This window comes from Harpia harpyja, chromosome 2 (genome assembly GCF_026419915.1).
Source record: "Harpia harpyja isolate bHarHar1 chromosome 2, bHarHar1 primary haplotype, whole genome shotgun sequence".
NCBI classification, from domain to species: Eukaryota; Metazoa; Chordata; class Aves; order Accipitriformes; family Accipitridae; genus Harpia; species Harpia harpyja.
In genome coordinates this window covers 610,620-631,646 of record NC_068941.1, presented here as the reverse complement: position 1 = coordinate 631,646, position 21,027 = coordinate 610,620, and the positions used below count along the sequence as shown (strand labels likewise).

Genomic DNA, 21,027 nt, shown 5'->3' with positions numbered 1-21,027 from the left:
TTGGAGCGGTCCCTGAGCTCATTCTCCTCCTGCCAGAGCACTTGTCATCATCTCTCTCAACCTTCTTTGACTCAGTAGACGGCAATATATCTCGTTACGTAGTGTTTGGAGGAAGTAGGTTAGCCACGTCTTGCTATAGTAGGGCTTTCTGGTTAAAACGTGACGGGGATCTCTAGATCAAGCATAAGCAGTGATTAGCGGTAGTACCTGTAACAGGGCTGGCAGGGACACCTTCTTCACAGAAGGGTCAGAAGGCACAGGGAAGGTGCTCTGATACATCATTGCTGCTGTTTGGTTTATAAAGAGGAGGGACTAGTTCATTAGGCTTATTCGCTGTGCTGGCAACAGGGAACAGATGGGTGCGTGCCTTTTTGTGCCACACTGCTGGTTCATTAATGGCATTTTCCAGCTGAACAAGAGGCCTCATCCCAATTCAGCTTTTTTGTGGCAAGTGGGCTGAAGAGCCAACCTCAGAGCAAGGGGTGCAGCATCCCCATGGACATGCTCTCCGCTGCGGCACCAGCGGTCCCTGCTGGTTCTTCCGTATCTGATGCAGATTGCTGGAGCTCCAAGCAAGGAGCTTAAGTTTTCTGTAGTCCCTAGAAAGCCAGGGGCATCTGCTCACAGTTCTTATTTTAAGTGTGTGTTGACAGGATCTTCACATGCTCTGTTGCCTTGCTGCTGATTTTGTGTTTGCTGGGATTGATCAGGGACGTGGCCCCACCTCACCCTGCTGGGTGGCTTTGGGCACGGCAAAGGCCCTTCTTGCCTATGCCCTGCTCGCTCATGAGGGCACAGACATCTCGTGAGGTCCATGCGTTACAGCTGGCTTCCCACTCCGTCGGGGCAGTTGCTGCTGCCGGGCTTTTCTGTGTGCAGGAACCAGCCCCGCAGCAAAGGGGGAACGCCGAGCCACGTGTCGCACCTTGGGCGTCGAGAGGGGGGACAACTTTGTGCCTGAAAAACAGTCAACGTGTTCTTTCCCCTCTTGCTGCCATTGGTGTGAGGAAGGAAACAGCATCACGCAGATGGTTTTGCCAGTATTTTCTAAAGCAGTTTGTATCTGAGCCGGGGGCAGGCCTGGAGCAGCAGGTATGCAGCAGAGCTGTGTTCTGTGGTTGTTCATGCAACTTGCCTTTCTTTATGTGGGTGGGACTTCAGCGTGTGATCTTCCCAGCTATGATTATAAGACGGTATTTCTTCCCTGAGACGTTTCAGTGGCGGTGCAAAGCAGTGAATACCTGGTGGGGTGAAGCAGCACAACCCAAAGAGTGAACAAAAGGCGTGATCTGTGCCTCCCGGATCTCCTAGAAGGCTTTCTTGATATCTAACCTGTATTTTGCAGGTATTTAACTTGGTCCATTGCACGTGCATTTACTTTTCACTGCTGTTAACAGGTTTCATACACCACGGATCTTTGCATCCTTCAGTCATTTTTAACCGTTAATACTCAAGACTTGCTATTGCTGATAGCAAAATTACCAAGACAGTTTTTCACCAATTAAAACTCTAGAAACAATGAAACTGCTGTCTTTCTTGAGGTAAGGAAACCAATCATCACAAGAGTTCAACATTTACTTGAGTTTCCATGCAGTGGTGCATGAGGTACTGTGGTCAGTCCTCCCTGTTTATTCCTCAGGAAATTGTGGTAACTCAGTCGTTCCCTTGGGAATTTATCGGAGGAGATTGAGTTTAAGAGAGCCCAGAGGTGTTGGCAATATCACACACAGTTTTAGGGAGAATTATCCCACGCTCGAGGCAAAGTTTTCATCAGTGAAGCCAACTCATGATAATGAGAAATTAGATGATAGAGAAGAAAAACGGATATTGAGAAGAAAGGCGGGGAAAAGTGTTATTTACTGTTGTCTTTATTGTGCACATCAACGGAGCTAGTAAAAATAGTCCCACGTGGTTTCATTCATCCTGCTGATAGTATTCCTGGGCAGCACCTGCTGTGCAGCCTTCCACCCGGCCCTTGTTGGGGAGCTGTGTTCCCCTGTTGTGGTGGGATGCGGCACCTCAGCGTGCTGGAGCCGGCACACAGGGCTTTGTGTCAGCCAGCAGTAAATGCCCAGGTGGCGGAGCCATTGCATGTGGAAATTTTAGGATAAGGGAAAGCAGCAGCAGCTGCAGTTTATGCGCGAAGAACCTCCGTAATGCGGCAGGTCTGCAGAGGCACAGTTAACAAGGGGTTTCTCTGCTCGCTCCTGCAACTGGGGCATCTCCCTGGTCTTACCTTCACTTTTAACTGTGCGGGGTCCTGGGTGCAAGCTGACTGCTCCTGCGTTAGAGAAGAGAGCCTCTTTCTTGGGTTTTTGGGTTAACATATGGCAGGTCACACCCTGCAGGAGAAATTATGCTCTCCCGCTGTAAGAGGATTATGGATGTAGGAGGGTTATGCCGACTCGCTTGGCAGAACGGGAAGCGAATGGCAGGCCTGTAACTTGAGGGACGTCCCTGCCGTGTTACTGAGCAGCCGGCAGTGGGGTGCTGTGAAAGGCGCTCTGACAGGCACGGGCTGCACAGGCAGCTGGGCACGGCGACGAAGCGCCTCTCCCCCAGCTTCGTAAGGAAGGGGCTGGAGGCAGAGACATTTGGGAACGCAGCCCTGACCAAAACAGAAGGAAAACAAAATTCACCGGCAAAGGAGTTGAACTTGGGCTATCATCATTCAAACTAATTGAGCCTGTGCCCTTGTTCCTTCAGGCCCCGGGAGCTCTTCAGCCCCTGGGTTGAATCTCCAGCAAGTTGATTTTGAAAGGAAAAAATCAGGAGGCCTGTTTAACAGGGAGGCTGTGTGTACATGGGGCTTATTTGAGGAAAAGTATGTCTCTAGGGCCAGTTTAGGTACCTGCAGATCACTACAGGGCCCCAGAATTCAGCGTTTCATTATGCTGTTATTTTCCTTATATGTTGTTGGTCTTAATCTCTGGAGAATGGAAACAGGAATAGTCAGTATTTAGTGATACTGAGATACCAGTCTTAGCCAGCTCTCGTGTCAGCCATGTGTTGCACAATCACAGCAACCTGCAGCTAGGCCCTGTCTCAGTTTGTTCTGTTTGGCGCTGCTTTCTCCTGCATATTTCATCGGAAGACCATGGGTTATGCCAGCACTCAGAGTATGCCCAAATCGCAGGGAAGTGTGGTGTTCCTCACCGGCCTAACGCATTGCAGCGATGGTCAGCGCCAATGACTTTTCTCCTTGGCAAAATCAGCCCTAAGACAGCAGAGATTTGTGAGTCACTTACGAAACCCCTCCCAGCCTGCTGGCCGGCGGGGCTGCATCGCTTCAGCCGAAAGTCGGATTGTTCCCATGACGCCTCGGCGGGCTGTGTTCCCCCGTCCCTCGCAGCCGCTCCTTTGGCAAGCCCCTTGGCCAGGGCCTGCGGTGACCCTTGTAAGAAACAGGCCCCCTGCACCAAATTTCGGCCGGTCCCTCTGCAACAGGATCGTTTCCACTCCTGAAAACTGTTGAGCTCGTGGGGAGTGATTTTCAAGAGCTCTTGGCACTGGTTTGGCTGTGGGCTGATGTCAGTGATAAAGTCCCATTTATTTCCAAGCTGCAGCATTAAGCTTTGGTGAAAAGCTTCTGAAAATCCTGTCTGAAGCAGTTTTTCATCAACACCCACTAACAGATTGTTGGGGTGGAGAAGGGAAAGAGAAATCTCTGCGCTGTGTGACTCCCAGGAGCCACCGCCTGTCCGACCCGTCCTTCAGCTTGCTTTGGCTAGGACATAGCATGGGCTGGGGGTGTACGATTAGTGAGTTGGGCTGGCAGAAAGGGGGAAGGTGCAGCCTGTTATCTCTTGAGCTCTGTCTTTAGCTTTGCTCGTACTGTCCTTCTAGCCTCGGTGTTGTGGGAGTTTCAGGAACAGAATGAAGGCATGAGCCTTCATTCAGAATGAAGAATGAGCTCCAGAGGCTCAGGGGCCAGAGAGGGTCAGAGGGTTATCTCCCTGCAGCTTATGCTGGTACCTACAGGCCCGCTGTGCATGCTTGAGCCTCATGCAGTGCCATGGGAAACCCTGGCATGAGGCAAAAGTCAAAAAACTTTTCATGAGAGGAAGCAGAAGAATAGCATTCCCTTAGGTGCAGGGAGAGAGGCGAGTTTCCCAGCCTGAAGTCAACTCGGAAATCTGCTTTCACTCTCTCTCTGTAGAGCTTGGTTTGGCTTGGGACCATCCCCTATGTAATATGTTTAAAATGGGATGTTTTCTCCCTTCCCTTGGAAACCTATGCAAAATAGGAAGGTAAAAGAGGGAGTCAACATGCCCCTCGTGTGCTAAGCAAGTGACTTACCTTGTGGCGTGCTGTTGTGCAGCACGGTATCATGGCAGCCCGCCACGCATAGACTTATGAACCCTATAGCTGCGCCGGAGCATGCAGCCTTGTAATCCCCCTGGTACAGCGGTGGGAGCTAGAAATGTGGCCCTGAGAGCCTCTCCTTCCTTTGACAGCCATAAGTAAACTGCACATCTAACTGTGAGCTGAGAGCAGCTGAAGTATGTAAAAAGCTCCCTGAAATGCAGCTGTGGTCGCTTCACGTGGGAGAGCCACCTTGTTTCTCTGCTGTGCCCAGAGTTAACACAGGAAGGGGAAAAAGTGGCATTTCCAAAAGAGTGTGGGAGCTTCCGAGTAGTTCTGGCCTTAAAGATACTTTTTATAGGTATAATTGCATGGAAAAAAAATTCTCTTTTGTCAGACTGGCATGTCTCAGCCTGTGCCTGTTGCCCTTGATGTTCTGTTTTTATCTCACAACTTGATGACTCAGAATTTGTACTGTAGCTGTGCACATGCACAACGTGTCCTGCTGCTGCTGCAGGACACGCGTGCTGGATCCCTGAAAGCCGAAGGAGTTAAAGTCCTTTCAAATTGGCCTATTCATGCTAATAAAGTACCTTGGAGCTGGTCCAGCAGGCAGACACCTGGGTATTATTCGAGCATCTGACACCCCTAGAGAACCAGAGCCTTGATGAGCTTTATAGACTCACAGAAATCTTGGAAAAGAAAGGAGGCTTTCCATAGAAAATGGATTTTCAGGGCCAGCTGAAGGACATGATGTTCAAGATCATTGCTTTAAAATAATTTCAGCTGCAGTTAATGTGAAGCAAAGAAGAAAAGAAAACCCAAGACAGTGAAAGGATAATTAATTCTGAGTTTGAACTGCAATTTGAAAGGGCTATATTGTGAAGTGACCCTTTACCAACTTATAACTGAACTGGCTCTTCTCATAAAACCCTTTTGCAGATGAAATGTAGTGTTGTTTTACTTTTATACCATATGTTTGTTCTCCCCTAGTATTATGGACTGACCTTGAATTCAAAGCTTTCTTAGAAGAGACCGATGTCACGAGGGGGTACTATGGCAAGTCCCGAGAGCACCGGCACAGGCTTTGCGGTAGCAAAGCGCTCTCCAGAGCCAACTCAAGTTTCCCTTGGTCTTGCAGCATGGCAGCTGGCTGTCCCCTGAGCTCATCCCAGTAGTAGTCCATCATCCTTGCTTTTTTCTACCTTCCTTCTCCCCAAATAACCATAACATGCGCTTTTGCCAAGATAAGTTTTGCAAAACACATTTTTTGACTGTTCAGCCATCCCTTTAGGGAGCTACGGTGTCCTCACTCCCTCGGGGGTCTCACCCCATAAACCTTCTTTTCTCCAAGGCAGCTTTCGGCTCTAAGCGAACTTGCGTCAATAGATAACGCTCTCTGGCTCCGACCTCATCTACCTACTGCGTCTCCTCCATTTCTAGTACATTTTGCACTAAATTTCTCCAGAAGCTCAGAGATGTTTTTTATGAGGAGATGTTCCAGTGACTAAAGCCTGTACAGAATATGATGTTCATTACTGGGCAATCCCACTGTAATTTGAAAAATATATATTTCTGGCCTACTTACTCTTCTTCAGTTTACAGAGGATCCAAATAAGGACCATCACGGCCAGACCTCTAATGAGATTCACATTTTGGACATCATATTAGTACAATAATGCATTTCACACTGTTGTTTCCTAATTTGCCTAATCAAATAAAAGGAGATCAAGCATTACATAGCCCAGCCTCCCCATTCCAACAAGGTAACGCTGAACCCATGAGTTTTGCAGTTCAATTAATTTTCCCTACACAGGTTGGCTAAAGCACATAATTTAATCAGCATTTTGCAGTTCTGTCAATAGACACAATACATTCCGGGTGTTGACAATGCGCTGAGCAGCTGTCTCGAGTACCAAGGCATTGCTGAGTGCACGGATAGCATGGAGAGGTTTTTGGAAGGAGTAAAGGCACCTTGAGTTGCTGCATTAAATGCTGTTGTGTCGGCATGTCATAGTGGTCCAGGTTCTTTGCTTTAGCATTCGGCTGCCTGGTAAATAAAACGCTTTGCTCTAGCACTGTAGTCAGAGCAGGCAGGTTTCCCCGTGCTGTCAGTAGGTTATCCAGGGGAGTAAGGGACGTCACTGGTGCTCAGGCAGATGGCCAGGGCCGATGTGGTACTTGGCTTCTCAGCTCCTGACTAAATGCTAAAGTGAGTGATTTGGTCAAGGAGGAATCTCTCCACAGCTGATTCTAGTCTTGTAAATAAAATCTAGAAATAGGCAAGAAGTGTTCTTAAGGTGCAGCCATTTCCTTAACGATATCTTAGAAGCAGCACGATGTTAGGAAAAAGTTTTCATCTTCCCTTCAGGTTACCACAGAATGCTCTGCTCTAAGAGCGGCGAGAGGCTGTGGGTGTTGGTGCCCTCAGCAAGTCCTCAGCTAGCCGTCAGCTGGGGATAAACGAACTTTGTTTGCCACACTCAAGCAAGTGAGTATGCAGAGAACGTAGGAGAAGAAATGAGTGTCATCCAAGGCAGCCAAGGTGCTACATTCTGTCTGAACAGAGTTTGTAATGAGCCAGTTCTCTTTCTGATCTCTGATGTCCACTGAGGGGACTGTCCTACTGAGCATCCTAAGCAGCACTGCAGGTAGCTGCACGCTTTTTTGTGTACTGCTTGATCCACCATACAGAAAAAAGCAGTTCTACATATATAAATTGCGTGCTTAAATCTGGCATCCCTCTCCTGACTGTGGAGCAAAACCGAGAACTTCAAAATAAGCTGCAGTATTGTTGCCATTGCAATTACTTTTCTCCTACAACATATTGGAGAATTTAGCAGAATAATTTGAGACTACATTTTTTAAAGGAAAACCGAGTAATAGGCTGGGCTTGGGCCTTTGTTACAATTCATTGTGATTTAGGAACAGCATTTCAGTGCTTGTGACGGAATAGCAAGAGCTAAAAATCGTAATAGAAAAACCCCAAAGTATAAAAGAAAGTTTTAGTTCTGTTTCCCTGGAGATTTGTTCCCAGGTTTCGCTCTGCTGTAGAGCACATCAGACTGTTTCTGTGCAGATGGGATTTTTGCCTCAAAAAGGTGCATTTGTTCCCAGTCACATTCATGAGATGTTCGTGTAGTTTGTTTTAATCAGCTTCAGCACGGTGCTGGTGGCAGCACGTGCCAGGTGCGCCAGCTGTGGGGGTGACCCACGTGTGGTAGGCGTGCTCGAGCTTGTGCAGCTCTGGGCACAGGGAACTTCTGGCCGAGGAGTTTAGGCGTCCCCTCGGGCCCGAGCTGGTCTGTGGCGGCCCTTTGTGCCGTCCCAGCCTGCACACTTCATTGTGTGTTTGTGCTTTATCTAATGTCCTTCCTTGGGACGCCTGGGGCCAAGTTCTCCACAGCATGTTGGTAACAGAGGTCCTGGGCCCAGCTGCTTTTCCTGCTTCAGCTTGGTGCTGGCACACTGGCTTCAAAAGCCAGATCAGCAGCTTGCCAGCAAGTCTGACGTTGGGGAACCTTCCTTTTTTCTCTGTAACTTTGCTCAGCAGGAAGCAGCAGTTTGTCTGTATGGGAAGTCTCCCGTGGGGTCCCCGTCCCCCACGACAGCACCCCATCAAGTCAGTTCCTGCAGAAATATTGGCAAGGTGAGGAACTGCGTAGCTCCCAGGGCTTGGAGGTGACTGTCGTGGCTCTTTGTTGTCAGATACGTTTTCTTTGTCCCTTACATGGGACTTGAATAACAGGCAAATTTGTGCTGAAACAGGCATGAGAGACCCGATCCGCAAGGCAGACAGGCCCGCTCCTACAACACTTGTACTTCACTGTTGCTTGGGTAACGACTTGACTTCAACATGTGGTCCAAGTAGGTCCGCGGAAGGCAGCAGCTACAGCCACAGGAAACCAGCTGAGAGCAATCCTATGGATTCCAGTTTGGGAAAATAAGCTCATTTACAAAATAAGGCGGAACAAGCAAATGAAAAAAATAAGTGTGAATTAAATAATATGACTTTGGTGCAAACACGTAGATCAGCTGTTTGTTTTTCCATAGGATGCAGAGCCATCCTTGTAACACGGTAAGAGTTGTTGTAAGTTTACTGCCAAAAAACAAAAAAATCATTGAGTATAGGCAGTTTCTTGTATCCAGAGACCCTCATTATATTAAAAAAAATTATTGCAGCAGAAAATTTACAAGCGCATCACAGGACCCACTTGTACTGTTAAACAGATGGCACCTACACAAGACCCAAAAATATATAACAATTTTAATTGAGCCAATGCAAAACAGATTTGTGAAATAAAATAGTACATGCCAGGTCTAATAAGGCTCTTACTAGCAATTTTGACATTAAGTAATTTTGTAACAGCACAAGAGGTATTTAGAAGATGCTCATTAGCAAATTATCATTTACTTCACTTGCTTACTGTGATCTCTTAAGTTCCTGATCAGTACGTTTCTACCTGCTTTCATTTTTCCTTGGTACAGTTTGCGTGCCTCCTTTTGACATTTGAGGCTTGCCATTTTAATGGTATCGTTTTCAAATTCAGCTCCTTGGGCTGGATCCTTTTCTCTTTGCTGAAGACAATGGCAAAACCTCCCCACCCCCTTAAGCAGTGTGAAAGGGAACATTTCTCTCTCGTAACACTTGAGCTTGGCTTCGACAGCAGATGACCTCATTATTTATGCCCATTCTGCTGATAGAGTCAGGCTGAAATTTTTGACATGGAAGCAACGTTTAACCTTTCTGTGTCACCCACCACTGAGCAAACCTGCTCTTGAAAAAGGAAACCTCTGTGCCCACTGCAGGCTGCTGTGGAGGACAGGGTCTGCGGAGCCTGTTGCTGGCCGTCCGCGTTCCTGCCCGCTCTCAGTCCGGGTGAGCGGAGCTCTGCGTGCGGGGAAACGCAAATCTAAGCTCCTGTGAAAAATCTGTCCCTTTTTCTGCCTGACAGTATGTACGCACAGAGAAGGTGGCTCCAGCAAGACGCACCCCGACTTGTGCGCTCACATCCGAAGACAGCTACTGTCTATCTAGGTCAGGTTATTGTTATGTCGCCTTCCTTCTCCCAACTCCTCACCTTATCTCTTGGGAGATCCTCTGAGCCGCCAGGTGCTTCCCAAGCCACGGCGGCCGTAGGATGGAGAAAGAAGTCAATCTGCGAGATTAGTACGTCTGGATTAGCTACGGGGAGGGAGGCGTGTGCTTACCGCGGAACATCCCCGGCGCACCTTACAGCTTCTTAGAGCTGGGAAATGCTCAGCAGCGCGCGAGGGGCGCAAGCGGGAGCGGTCAGAGTCAGGCCCTGCCTCCCGACGCTGCAGATTTTAGTTTCCAAAATTCTCCTCAGAAGCTCCTCTTGCGAGCGAGAACTTCCAGTGAGCTAAAATCTACAGACAGATGGTGATGGCACCTTCGCTGCTTCCCAATGAGCTAGAAAAAAGGAAACTGTTCTGCAGCAGACCAGTGTTGTTTCAGTCACAAGGTAGCAGTCAATAACCACAGGATAAAATGTGTACTTTTGCCACCTGGAAAAAAACTAATTGATAGCACTCAGTTTCTTCACCTTTCCCTGCAGCCTAAATTGTGACAAATAAAAGAGTCAAGTCTCCCCCAGCGAGAAAGGGATGGTCTGTCTAAAATGGCAGAACACAAAATTCCCTAGTCCCTTCCCACGTGCAGGGACAAAAAGCAAAAGGTAAAACCTACCCTACTTGCGGCTTTCACCTTTTTTTTTTTTTTTTTTTTTCCTTGGGTACGTCAGCATGATTTGAATTGTAAGGAGATGCTTAAAAGTGAAAACAATGAACAGTGCAGTCTTATGTCACCACAAATTTTGAAGAGGCTGGATAACTGTGTATTCGGAGTCTTATCAAAATCACGGGGAAGGGATGTAAACATGACTTGCATGAGGTACCCTTTACTGAGACGGTTAAAAAATAGTGATCTTTTGCCTTGGAAAAAAAAAAGCACACCACCACACACCGGACTTAGGATTGCACCCACAATGTGGGCGTGTTAGTACATTTTAATATGATGACGTTAAGTAAACATCAGTATGTAAACGGCAGAGTTGTGATGTCGCATTAAGGACGATTAAAAGAGGAGAGGCGTGGCATGGTAATTTCCTGCAGGAAAAACACCGGCATGAATTTATACGAGCCAGCCCAGGCTTTCATGCAGTGCTCGTGACTCGGCATGAACCTGCATCGTGGCACTCAAGAAAATTCCCTTACCTTTCACCTTAGAGAGATCAGCCTGACCCATCTCCTTTGGCTTAAGCCCAGCAGATTAACGCTTGATGAAAGCTGCAGTTCTTGTTAAATTAAAAAACAGCTGAAAGGCAACACTGAAAAATTCATTTTCATTTTTATTTCATATTAACTTCAGCCAACTAATTTCTGCTACTACCAAAATTTATAAAATAAAACCAGCCTTGCTGTATTTAGGATATCCTGTTATCCACAATACTGTTACCTCTTCCTATAAATCCTGCTTTGTCTTGGTCGTAACAGGAGCTCCTCAAGGACTGGCTGGTGGAATTTCTGTGTGTTTTGTACATGGCTCTTTAGAAAAAAAACCATTTTCACCAATGTGCTTTTCTTGCTGGTGATACTCTCATACGTGGTGAGGTATGCGTTCTGTTTTTCAGCATGATCAAGTAAAAGGAGCATCAATAAATATCTTAAAAATTGAGAGATTATTATAGGGTGCTGTTTATGTCTCATGCAGACCCAGTTTTGTTTAAATAGCTCACCTGCGAACAGCGTTTGCAGACATCTAGGATTACCAGGGAATTGAGCATAAAGGCAGTGAAACCAGCTTTCCCTTTTCCTAATGCTTCAGGTTGGGTTTTTTTCTCAGTTCTACTGCATCTGAAACAGGTTTCAGTGTAGCTGGTGGCATCTGGGTGAGAATCCATTTAGATTTCTTGTCCCCTGGAATTGATACTTGCTTCCCCGTAATTACTTCGCCTCATGTTGTACGTCCACAGTACGTTGTCAGCGCACTGTCTTTGCGAGCAAGGTGTGTACCATTTACAGAGCTGGTATTGAGGCAGAACTTGTAGTTCGATTACAGTGAATGCACATGAATGCTCAGTATCTGTGCAATACGAGGCATCCGCAGGTTAAGTGAAGTAACGCACCACTCGAGAGAAAAATGGTTCTTATTGTCACCCGTCAGGGCATTAGTAAGTTGCCACGCAGCCAGATTTTGTAGGTTTTATTCTTTTCTTTGCTCTGTGTTAATCTTCATGCTTACAACATAAAAACCCCAAGCGTGTTCTGCTTTTCAGGGGAAAGTCTCTAGAGACCAAACCGGTGTCCCAAGTACTGACTGCCGGATCCAAACCGCAGTGCAGCACACGGGGACGTGAGGCTGTGCCTCTGAGGCTTGCCTGGGAATGGCCGTCTCGGGCTCCGTTCACTGGGGCCGTGGCGGTAACCACTCGCTTTGTCCCGACCAGAAACCCGGAGCACGCGTTCCTGGAAAACGCTGCGCCTTCCTGAGAAGGGAAACTCGTCCGATCAGACGTTCTTTCTCCCATCATTTTTTGAGAGATCAGAGGTTTCTTAAACAGGTTTAACACGTGAAGGGTCACACCACCCAATGCCTCTAGTTGCTGTGTCCTCTGTATTTGGCGGATCTTTTTGACATGGAAATAAGATACTGAGGAGCAGGCATCTTGTTAAAGAATTACTTCAGACTGTGGGGTTTATACATGCTTCTAAGTAGAATGTTTTCTGGATCACTCTTACGCTCATTTAATTTTTCAAGAGACCGTTACTTTCCTTAGGCAGGCTAAAATAGATACCAACAACGTTACCAGGACATAGTCCTTTCTGTAACCAGATAGCCAAGGTTTGAAACTGTGCAAGGGATGTACTCTATTAACCCTCACGATTGTGGTTTTCTCAAGCATTTTGAGCTCTGGTGCCAAGGAAGTCTTACTTTGTGTCATTTTGAATCAGTGGATTTTAAAGTAGTATTACCCTATGCCTTTTGCCCCCCAAATTGTTTGTGACGGATACTCCACACTGTATAATAATGAAACTCTTAGGGTATTATCTTCAGCTAAATGAAAAGCGTAAGGTACTGTAATATCATGCCAATTACAAGGGAAAAATCAATGTAGATACCTGAAATACGTTTTTGCTTGGTTATCAGCCACTCTGTGAAAAATTGCACATTCTACAGTTTTTAATGAATATGGATAGACGGCTAGAGAGGACAAAAGATTATTAGTGGATTTCTATTTCTGTGGCTCTGTTTGTTACAAATATTCTTTGAGAGACAGCAGATACATGTGAGGGAAAAAATCCTCTTCATCTGCATGTTTTCCTGTTATGCAACACGCTGCTCAAAATGCAAGCTGACAATTCCAGCGATATCTCAAAAGAAGTGTCATGTTTACATTAAAAATGGAGGAAAAATAAGTACAACAGAGCCGAGTTTATTTTAACTTGGTGTCTGATGAGATCAGTGTTTCTGCCTGTACCGCCTCAGTATCTCGAGGAGTGGTACAGAACCTCACGTGTGTCCTAGCAATCCTACCTAGTTTCGGTTCTTCATCTCGAGTTAAGCTGGTGAGTACACAGAGGTTTAATCAGTGGCTTGACATAAGCCAAAGACTTGTCGATGGCTGGGCTTCGTCGATAAATCAGCCTTTTGTACGCAACTGGGCTAAAATGTCCCCAACCAACGGCCAGTGGTACCGAAGCTGCGATTTCGCGAGATACAGGAGCGACGAGCCATCTCTGTGGGCACTTTAGTGTTCTGTGTACGTGACTTACATACTGTACGAGCCAGTGTCTGACAGGTTCTTAATAGCTGTGGAACAGTCGGGAGCCCCTGAGTCAGGCTGTGGCAGGCCGCCTCGGCACACCACGCAGGGCCGCAGGAAGGTGGGCTGTCTTTTGAAGCCGGTATTGAGGGTGACCGCATAACTGGCAAAACGAAGGTGTAAGTTGTGAAGAGGATGGGTGGCTAGGGCAGAGGAGAAGAAGGAGGAAATAATCACTGAAACTTAGATAATAATTTTATTTATAGTCTAATGTGCACACATGGCTGTTGATGATGAGGCTACCAGTGACATAAATAAACTCAAGCAAAAGATGTAAGCAAGTGGATATATGTAAAGGCTTCTTTGGGCAGTGCCACGAACTTGGACATCGACCAAGAGAATTATTTATGTCCCTTGCAATTTCAATGAAGAACACAAAGGAGATAATTAGACCGGGATGCTTCGCATTGCTCTTTCCATCTTGCGCACGCTCATGCCCACCAAATGTGAAATGTTCGCCTTTTCCCCTCCAACGTGATGGTTGCTGAACTTATTTTTAGTGTCATTTGATAAGCCTCCCTGCTCGCAGAGAGACATCCCACTGACCCAGCCACTGGTCATTGTCTATACCAGTTCCCATCAAAGCGGGCGCGCTTTGTCAGGTTTCGACTCGAATATCCATTTTGCATCTGAAGTACAGTATCGAAAGTGACTGGATCATTTGAGCCTTTTTCTTCAGCTGCTCCCTCCTTCCTCCCCCACAGTGTTTCCGCTCACGCTAACATAATTTGGCATCGTCGACGTGACACGACACTGGTTTTTCTAAAAAATTATAATACATACATTGTCAATGTTTTGTGATGGCCAGCGCTCCCACAAATTTAATTTCTAAACTGATGGAAGGAGGTCTTTTTCCACTGCTGAATCTCAACCAATGCTCGGTGCCCCCTCGAAAACCGAGTAATGCACATACAGTAATAGGTCATTCAATGTCAAAAGGCATAAAAAAGATGAGCAAAATCTTCACAGGCTGCTGCTTGCTGTTGCCTTTAATTATATTAATTAAACTTTGAAATTCTCATGCAAAGAGAGTTGCTGGGTTGTGACGCTGAAGAGCCCTTGGAGATTTGGGGAGGGGGGGGGAACCCTGAGATACCAGCTTAGTGGCTACTGCTTTTTTTGATCTAAAAAAAAAAAAAAAAAATACATAAGCCTACGACTGCTAGGTATGTTTATAGATGATGATGTTTTATGCGCTACTGAACTCTGAATGCAGGAAAGGGGAAAAAACCACCAGCCACAGTGTCAAGGTCTTGAAGCATCAGTCCCTCAAACTCCGCTCAAGATCTCTGGTTACAGGCTGTCTTCCCGTGGAATAACGCTCTATTAATTTTCTTCCTGTCCCGGGTGCATAATGAAAGAAAGGTGTCTTCAAAAACTAAAGGGCAAAGTCTTGCTTGCTACCAATACCTTGAGGCATCCTGTCTACATTTTGTCATGCGTGTGCACTTTTCAGTGTTAGAATGACAAGACTTCCAGTCAGAAGGTTCCCGTAAGGCACGATGCGATGGGAGACTCGCAAGGGTTTTGTGATCTGACATCGCTGTAAGGCACTCAACTCTTGTGCTTGCTTAGCCTGGTGGGAATTTTTATCCTCTGCCTTTGGCTAGTAGTCCCTGTTTAAGTAACACGTGCCATCTCTGCATTTGAGAAACTTTGCATCTCTGCTAAAAGCACATTACATCCTGAGAATTTGTAGTCCTTAAAAAACCATAAAGTAACAAAAATAGAAAAACATTATCATCTTTGGTGTCTGTATTCTCCCTTTTGTGTTCTATAAAGGCACAGGCACGCAAGTCAATGCTTCTCTTCTTGTCACTGTTGCAAATCACAGAGTATCAACGCACTGGGGTGAAACACAGGAGCTCGGTACAGCAATGCTGACCCCTGGGAGCAGGGAATGCAGAAACCTTCTTCTGAGTTCGGGCTTGAAGATGATCCAAGAAATGCGAGGAAGTGCTCGGTTCTCTCTGCTTGGTTGAAAAGTGGCAATGTGGCTGTCTTTCCTCCTGGTATCCTCTTCTCCTCTACTGAGATTGAACTCGGGTGAAGTTGATACATCGGCCCTGAGGGGGGGAGAGAGAGAAGCTCTTATTGGTGGAGTAATATATGCAACCAAGATTTTTGAATGCTGACTATTAGATGCTAGAAGGCGGCTATAATTTAAATTCAGATGTTTGTGAAAATAACACACCCATGAAAAACCTTTTAAGAATTAATGGAAATTACCCAGAGTGAGGCACTACATTTGACTTACAAATTTATGATGTTAGGAAAGCAGCGATGACACGTAAGACACGTTTCGAACACTCTCAGGTTTTTTGTGAGGATAATTTACAAATTCTTGGTAACTGTAGCGAGCAAACTCAAACCTATCTAAACATGGTAAAGGAAGATCACGCTGAAGACGGAAACTCCCCACAGATCTCCCCCAAGCCAAATCCTCACGCAGTGCAGATGAATGTGACGGTTAGTTAGCAGAGCTGCTGCTGATTTGAAACTGTATTTTATTAGCAATAACCCAAGCTCTGCATCTATAAACTCTGTTCTTATGTGCTTTAAAATTGCTGTGCACAAAAAGGAAAAGTGGTTTCTCTTGGTGTCATACCCAAGTAAATACCTTTCTCCCAGAAATGGGCCCAGATGAATTTTGACAGCTTTTGGTGTGCTGAATGAAACAAATCCACTAGCAAAAATCATGACCCCTTTTTATTAATTTGTTGAAGTAGGGTATACTCTCAACAGAACAGCTCCTCTCTTTAAACAGCTCTTCAGGGCACACCAGCGATACCCTTCCTTTCTGTGATGGAAAAAGCCAGCTTACGTCGAGCCTTTTTTCAGGACTTCTCCACCCGGAGAAAGTAATTCTCCAAGCTACGAAATGGAAGCATTAAGTACTTGTATGAAAACACGTATGGTACGATTAGTGAATGCCAGCCGGTATTGCATGTTTGGTTGTGAGGTTCGTCATTAATTACAAAGTCTCTCCATTCGAGTGGGCTGAATTTCATATTCCTTTCATTTATTTTCATCTAAATGTTTTACCGGTTAACGGGGAGGGTGATTGCACACAGTGTTATTTGGCATTACTCAAGCAAGTCTCAGCTGGCACCTGCCCTTGACTGGCACGAAAGGGGAGGCGTTTTGATCAAGGGATTTTTTTTTTTCCCTGACGCTCTTCTAATGATTCTACTTCTGCCAACTGTATAATAAATATAAAACTGGTGAATAGGTGGGTACAGTAACTGTAGTAACTTCTAGCTGCTACCATCTGTATTATAAATGCAGAAGACGTGCATAGAGATCAACCAGCAGTGCAAAGAGACTCCTTTAAAGGCAAAGTTTAATAGGCCTGGACATCTTTATGCCCCTTTCCATTTGCTTGCTTTGTTTGTTGGTGGTTTTTTTTAATTAAGTATATCAAAATGAATTCTGTAGTAGAAGCAAAGTATTTCTGGAGCACAAAATCTAGAAATGCTGTGCAACTCGAGCACTTCTGACCACAGAGCTAATGTTAAATAAACACTGACAGCAAGGATGTTTGCATCCAAGTTAATGCTACAGTGGAAAAACAAGACTCTGCAAAATGCTAGCAGGAAACAGGTAATAGGGGAATTGCAGTAGTTCCTAGCTGATGTAATTAATACTACCGTTTGGGCATCGATACAAAATTTCTGCTTTTGTTTGTAGCTTTCTCACTGTTCTTTAAAGATAGTTACCAGTACATGAATTTGTATGAATTTGGAGCAAATGATTTGACTATGACTCATTTTGGTGTTTGCATTCAGTTTGCATTTAGAAGGTGTTTTGGTGGCTCAATGCTTTACCTGAGGTCTGAAATACTCACTGGAATCCAAAATAAATTATTCAAGGTCTGACTACATGAAGTCGCTAAGTGCAGCGCGTTAAGAGGGGATGAGTGTGGTTTTAGCTCTTGAGAATGGCATTAATGAACTATGTAACAGATGTCATTAAAGGGGAAAACTAGCCCCTTAGCTCTAGGGAAGATGGTGTTCTGTGGCCCTAGGAAGGATTTCCAGTTGAAGAGCCATGTATAGAAAATGAGGGAGAACTTCCACCTTGAAACCTGGTTACCAAAGACAGCATGGGTTTCCATCTCTGCCTTCGCTGGGATCCTACCAGGTAGCGTGCATGTAACTGTCACTGCGAATGCCCTGTGAGCCGCACCAGCAGTGAGGGCTGAACCAGTCCGCAGTTAGAGCTTCTCCCTCTGCTCTGTCCTGGCCGCTCCGGGGCAAGGGGCGACGCGGCAGGTCTGTAGCACTGTGCCCTGCTCCGCTGGCCAGGTGCCTTCTCGTAAGTGCCCTGCCATTTTGGAGGGTCCGTCGTCTTCTAAAGGCTGACCGTGAGTGGCAGATGATTTTTGAACAATATAAGGGGGGAACTGAGGAGGAAAGGGAACATAATAAACCTGTTCCAAAATGAATTTGGAAATTGTGAAGCCTTAAATTAATATTTAGAGGTGGTATCTTAGGAGTTACAGGCATAGCTTTCCCTAGGATGAAGAAAAAGGTGTTCTGTTTTGTTCTAAACACGTCTTCTCTGCCAGCCTCTAGTAAGGGTTAGAAGGTTTTTGGAAGATGCTCTTGTGATTATTTCTTTTCTTCCTTTCTACCTGAGGTAGAGTCACTGCTACTCTGAACCTACCTGTAGGCATTAAGTTAGCAATTATATTTGTTGTATGATCAGATAGTGCTGTAACTTCTGTGAATTTCTGTACTGGCAACTTTGACTACCTTTTCTTACTTAAGAAAACTGGAGGATGAGAGATTTCAAATGAAAACAAAGCCTTCCATGCAAGAAACCATTTTTTGTGGACAATGTGATGCTTGCAGAGGACAGAGCTGAAATCAGGATGTTGGAAAATACACTGGAAGTGCTAATTAATGAGAAGGTCAGGAAGACTGTAGTGTCATTACGGAACAGCAAATACTGCACGCTGGCATAGGAGAGAACAGCTTTTACGTTTAGGTAATGGGATGTGACAAGGTGCCTGGTTTCACAATACCTACACATGAAATGCATTAAGAAGTAGCTTTCAAGCCAACGTAAAGGGCTTTGAGCTCTCACCATGCCTGCAATTTCAGTCTAACTTGCACAATTACCATACACACCTTTCATATTGCTATTTCCTAGCAAAAATGGATACATGTATGTCAGCAAGCCTTTCTCTTGGTCCGTTTGCCACAGTTGGTTTTGCATAGGTAACTCTTTCCCCTAAATGCTGGCTTAGAGGGTTTTTCCTTCCAGAGCAAGTAGTTCTGGACGTAGCAGGGACAGAAGAGATCCTTAAATGAGCAATTACCATAATGGTTCCCCGCTCATCTCCCATGGTCTCTGCCCCCAAACTCCTTACTCAGGGACTCATGGGGGAGGAAGGAGAACAAGAAGCAATTGTTTGGTCAGCCACACCTCTGATCATGTAACCCATCCAACAGGCAGACAAAACACCATTAACTGGAGTATCTCAAAGCACCTAAGAAATACCAGCTATCAAAACACTGTCAATATCAGACAATAATAGATAATAACAAATACACTGTAAGTAGTTTAAGTGAGATCTTAATTCACATTCACATGAGATTCACCTTCAAGATGGGCACACTGAAGTAGGCAGAAGATAAAAGACTAATTTTGAGTTGTTAAGGATTTATCTCCAGATCAAACCAATACGAACTGTAGGTTTTCATCAATGAGAAAACCGGATTGTATGTGCTGTAACCAACATCACTGTCTTTGTCCAAGTTGGTTTTGAGAAAAAGATGCATACTTGTGTAAGCCGTACCTCTAAATGAATTCAAAACTTCCCATGTAGTGGTATCTATTTCATCATTAAGATCAGCTTTTAGAAACAGAATATTAAATTTTTCTTCTGATTAATCTGAACTTTACAAAGAGGACTATTTACTTAAATAGAAGCACTATTTACCAAACAGTAGACTCATCAGTCTATTTTTGGCCTTCACAATTAAAACCTGCTTGTTCTATGTAACTAATAACGCCAGTGAATTACCATCCTAGCAGCATTGCCATGATCCACCAATTTGGTGAGTTAATGTGACACTCATGTCCCCGTACTCAATTAAACAATCAATACAACCAATTTGAAATCAGATGTATCATGCCTTGTAAATCACTGGATCATAAACCTTAACAATACCAACACGTAGTCAGTACCAAATTGAACTAAATTAGTGGTTTAGGACTAGAGTAATTAAAAAATGAGTTATGCAAGCATTCTGTGATCTTCGTGTGGAATATGGGAGTTGTCTCCATGCACCAGATTCAACAGAAAAAAACCCAACATCCTTAACTCTTGAAGATTCATCACAGGTACTGCAGGAGAAGAATATGGCAGGTATTTAACAAAAAAACCCCAAACCAAACAAACAAACAAACAAAAAAATCCCAAAGAAAAAAAAAACCAACAAGATAAAAAGGAAAAATATATACAGCAAGGGTTTTTACCTCAGAAGGAATACTTTTACATTACATCAAAGCCATTTCTTACATTGCTGAATTTCTTTCTGAATTTAAGCTACGGGACAACCAAGACAAAGTCCTTGCAGGGCACACAATCTCAAGGGAAGTGGATGCTCATGCTGAACGTCAGATTAGAGCCTCGCATGGCAATGCCCCCCCCCCAAAAGCACTAAGAGGTGCCTGCAGAAACAGCTGTGTTTCCTCCTCCAGAGTGACTTTCTGCGAGCCTGTACAGCTCTGCTGGAACAGTGCAGCGGGCGTGTGGAGGAGGATACCTTTTGGACTGCACTCTTAATATAAGCCTGGAGCTCAGCCGTTGATGTTGGCTAGATAGGTTTGAAAAGCACTTTAATTTGTATGCGTGCATGTGTGAGCAAACATGTGCTGCCTTGCAGCGATCCGTAACGTAACACTGGGCTCTTCGGTGGAGGCAGCAGGGCAGGCTGCACAGGCTCCTCTGGAGCCAAGCCCGCTTCCCGCATGGCCAGAGCTGACCTTCCCTGTTCAAAGCATTGTACAAATATTCACCATGTAGCTCCTGTGTGATCTAGAGAGTAAATTAGATTTTGCTTCTCTGCTGCATTTTGCTCTAACTGAACTACAGATTTTCTGCTCTTTCGGTTACAAGCTGCAAACATGTTCTGCCATAAAACTTTATGTCCTGGTCAGCCATTTAAAACTGTCTATTGAGGTGGGGTTTTTTCCTCCCGAGTAACACAGCCAGAAGACACACTGCTCAGCAAAAAGAGTTTCAAAGCATGCAGGGGTGAGAATGAGAGGCAGCGCTCTCGTGGAGACGACTAATAAATTTTGCTAGATCTTTCCAAACTGAAATAGATGAAAGGCAACAAAGGTCTAGTAGCAGATTTAAAATGAGCAGCAGGATCGTAACTGGCCATCACGAAAGTTTTATGCATTGTGTTCGGTGAGATGAACGTAGAAGTCTCTTACTGAGGTCGCGGGCTGGGAAAGCTCTTCACCCTCCCCTTCTCCCACATCACAGTACTAGGTGGGCACGGGCTGGGGGGGAGCTGGGTGCCAACGCCATAGCTGCCTGCTTGGCTGGGGGGAGTTATATTGCCTGGAGTCGTGTCAGAGTATAACTTTTTCTATTATTAAGGACCATCTGGAGTGCCTAGAGCTTTTTGAGAAGCATTTTTTTAATTATATAACACATATGCAAAGGAGAGACAAATACATAGATATGGATATATAGGCTCCATTCTTGGTATCGCAAATGTGGACTGGGTTTGCCAAAACAGCGACAGCAGTCCTCGCAGTACTACCTCCGAAGCTGAAATTTGGCAATAGAACTGTTCCTCTTGCTTTTCCTGCGTGACAGGCTTTTTGTAGTCACATGTGAAATACTATA

The 21,027-nt window shown here is 45.2% G+C and overlaps 1 protein-coding gene and 1 long non-coding RNA gene across 3 annotated transcripts in view; one reads left to right on the top strand and one right to left on the bottom strand.

Annotated features, from left to right (window-relative positions):
- LOC128152857 (uncharacterized) overlaps positions 1-21,027 on the top strand; it is a 198,255-nt gene that overhangs the window by 137,649 nt on the left and 39,579 nt on the right. The gene's annotated exons all lie outside the window — the stretch shown is intronic.
- ANTXR2 (ANTXR cell adhesion molecule 2) overlaps positions 13,329-21,027 on the bottom strand; it is a 120,362-nt gene continuing 112,663 nt past the window's right edge. For both annotated transcript variants that reach the window (XM_052811503.1, XM_052811510.1), the window contains one exon: positions 13,329-15,217. In XM_052811503.1, coding sequence (XP_052667463.1) covers positions 15,179-15,217 — 39 coding nt within the window. In that variant the 3' untranslated portion in view covers positions 13,329-15,178. The remainder of the gene's footprint in view (positions 15,218-21,027) is intronic.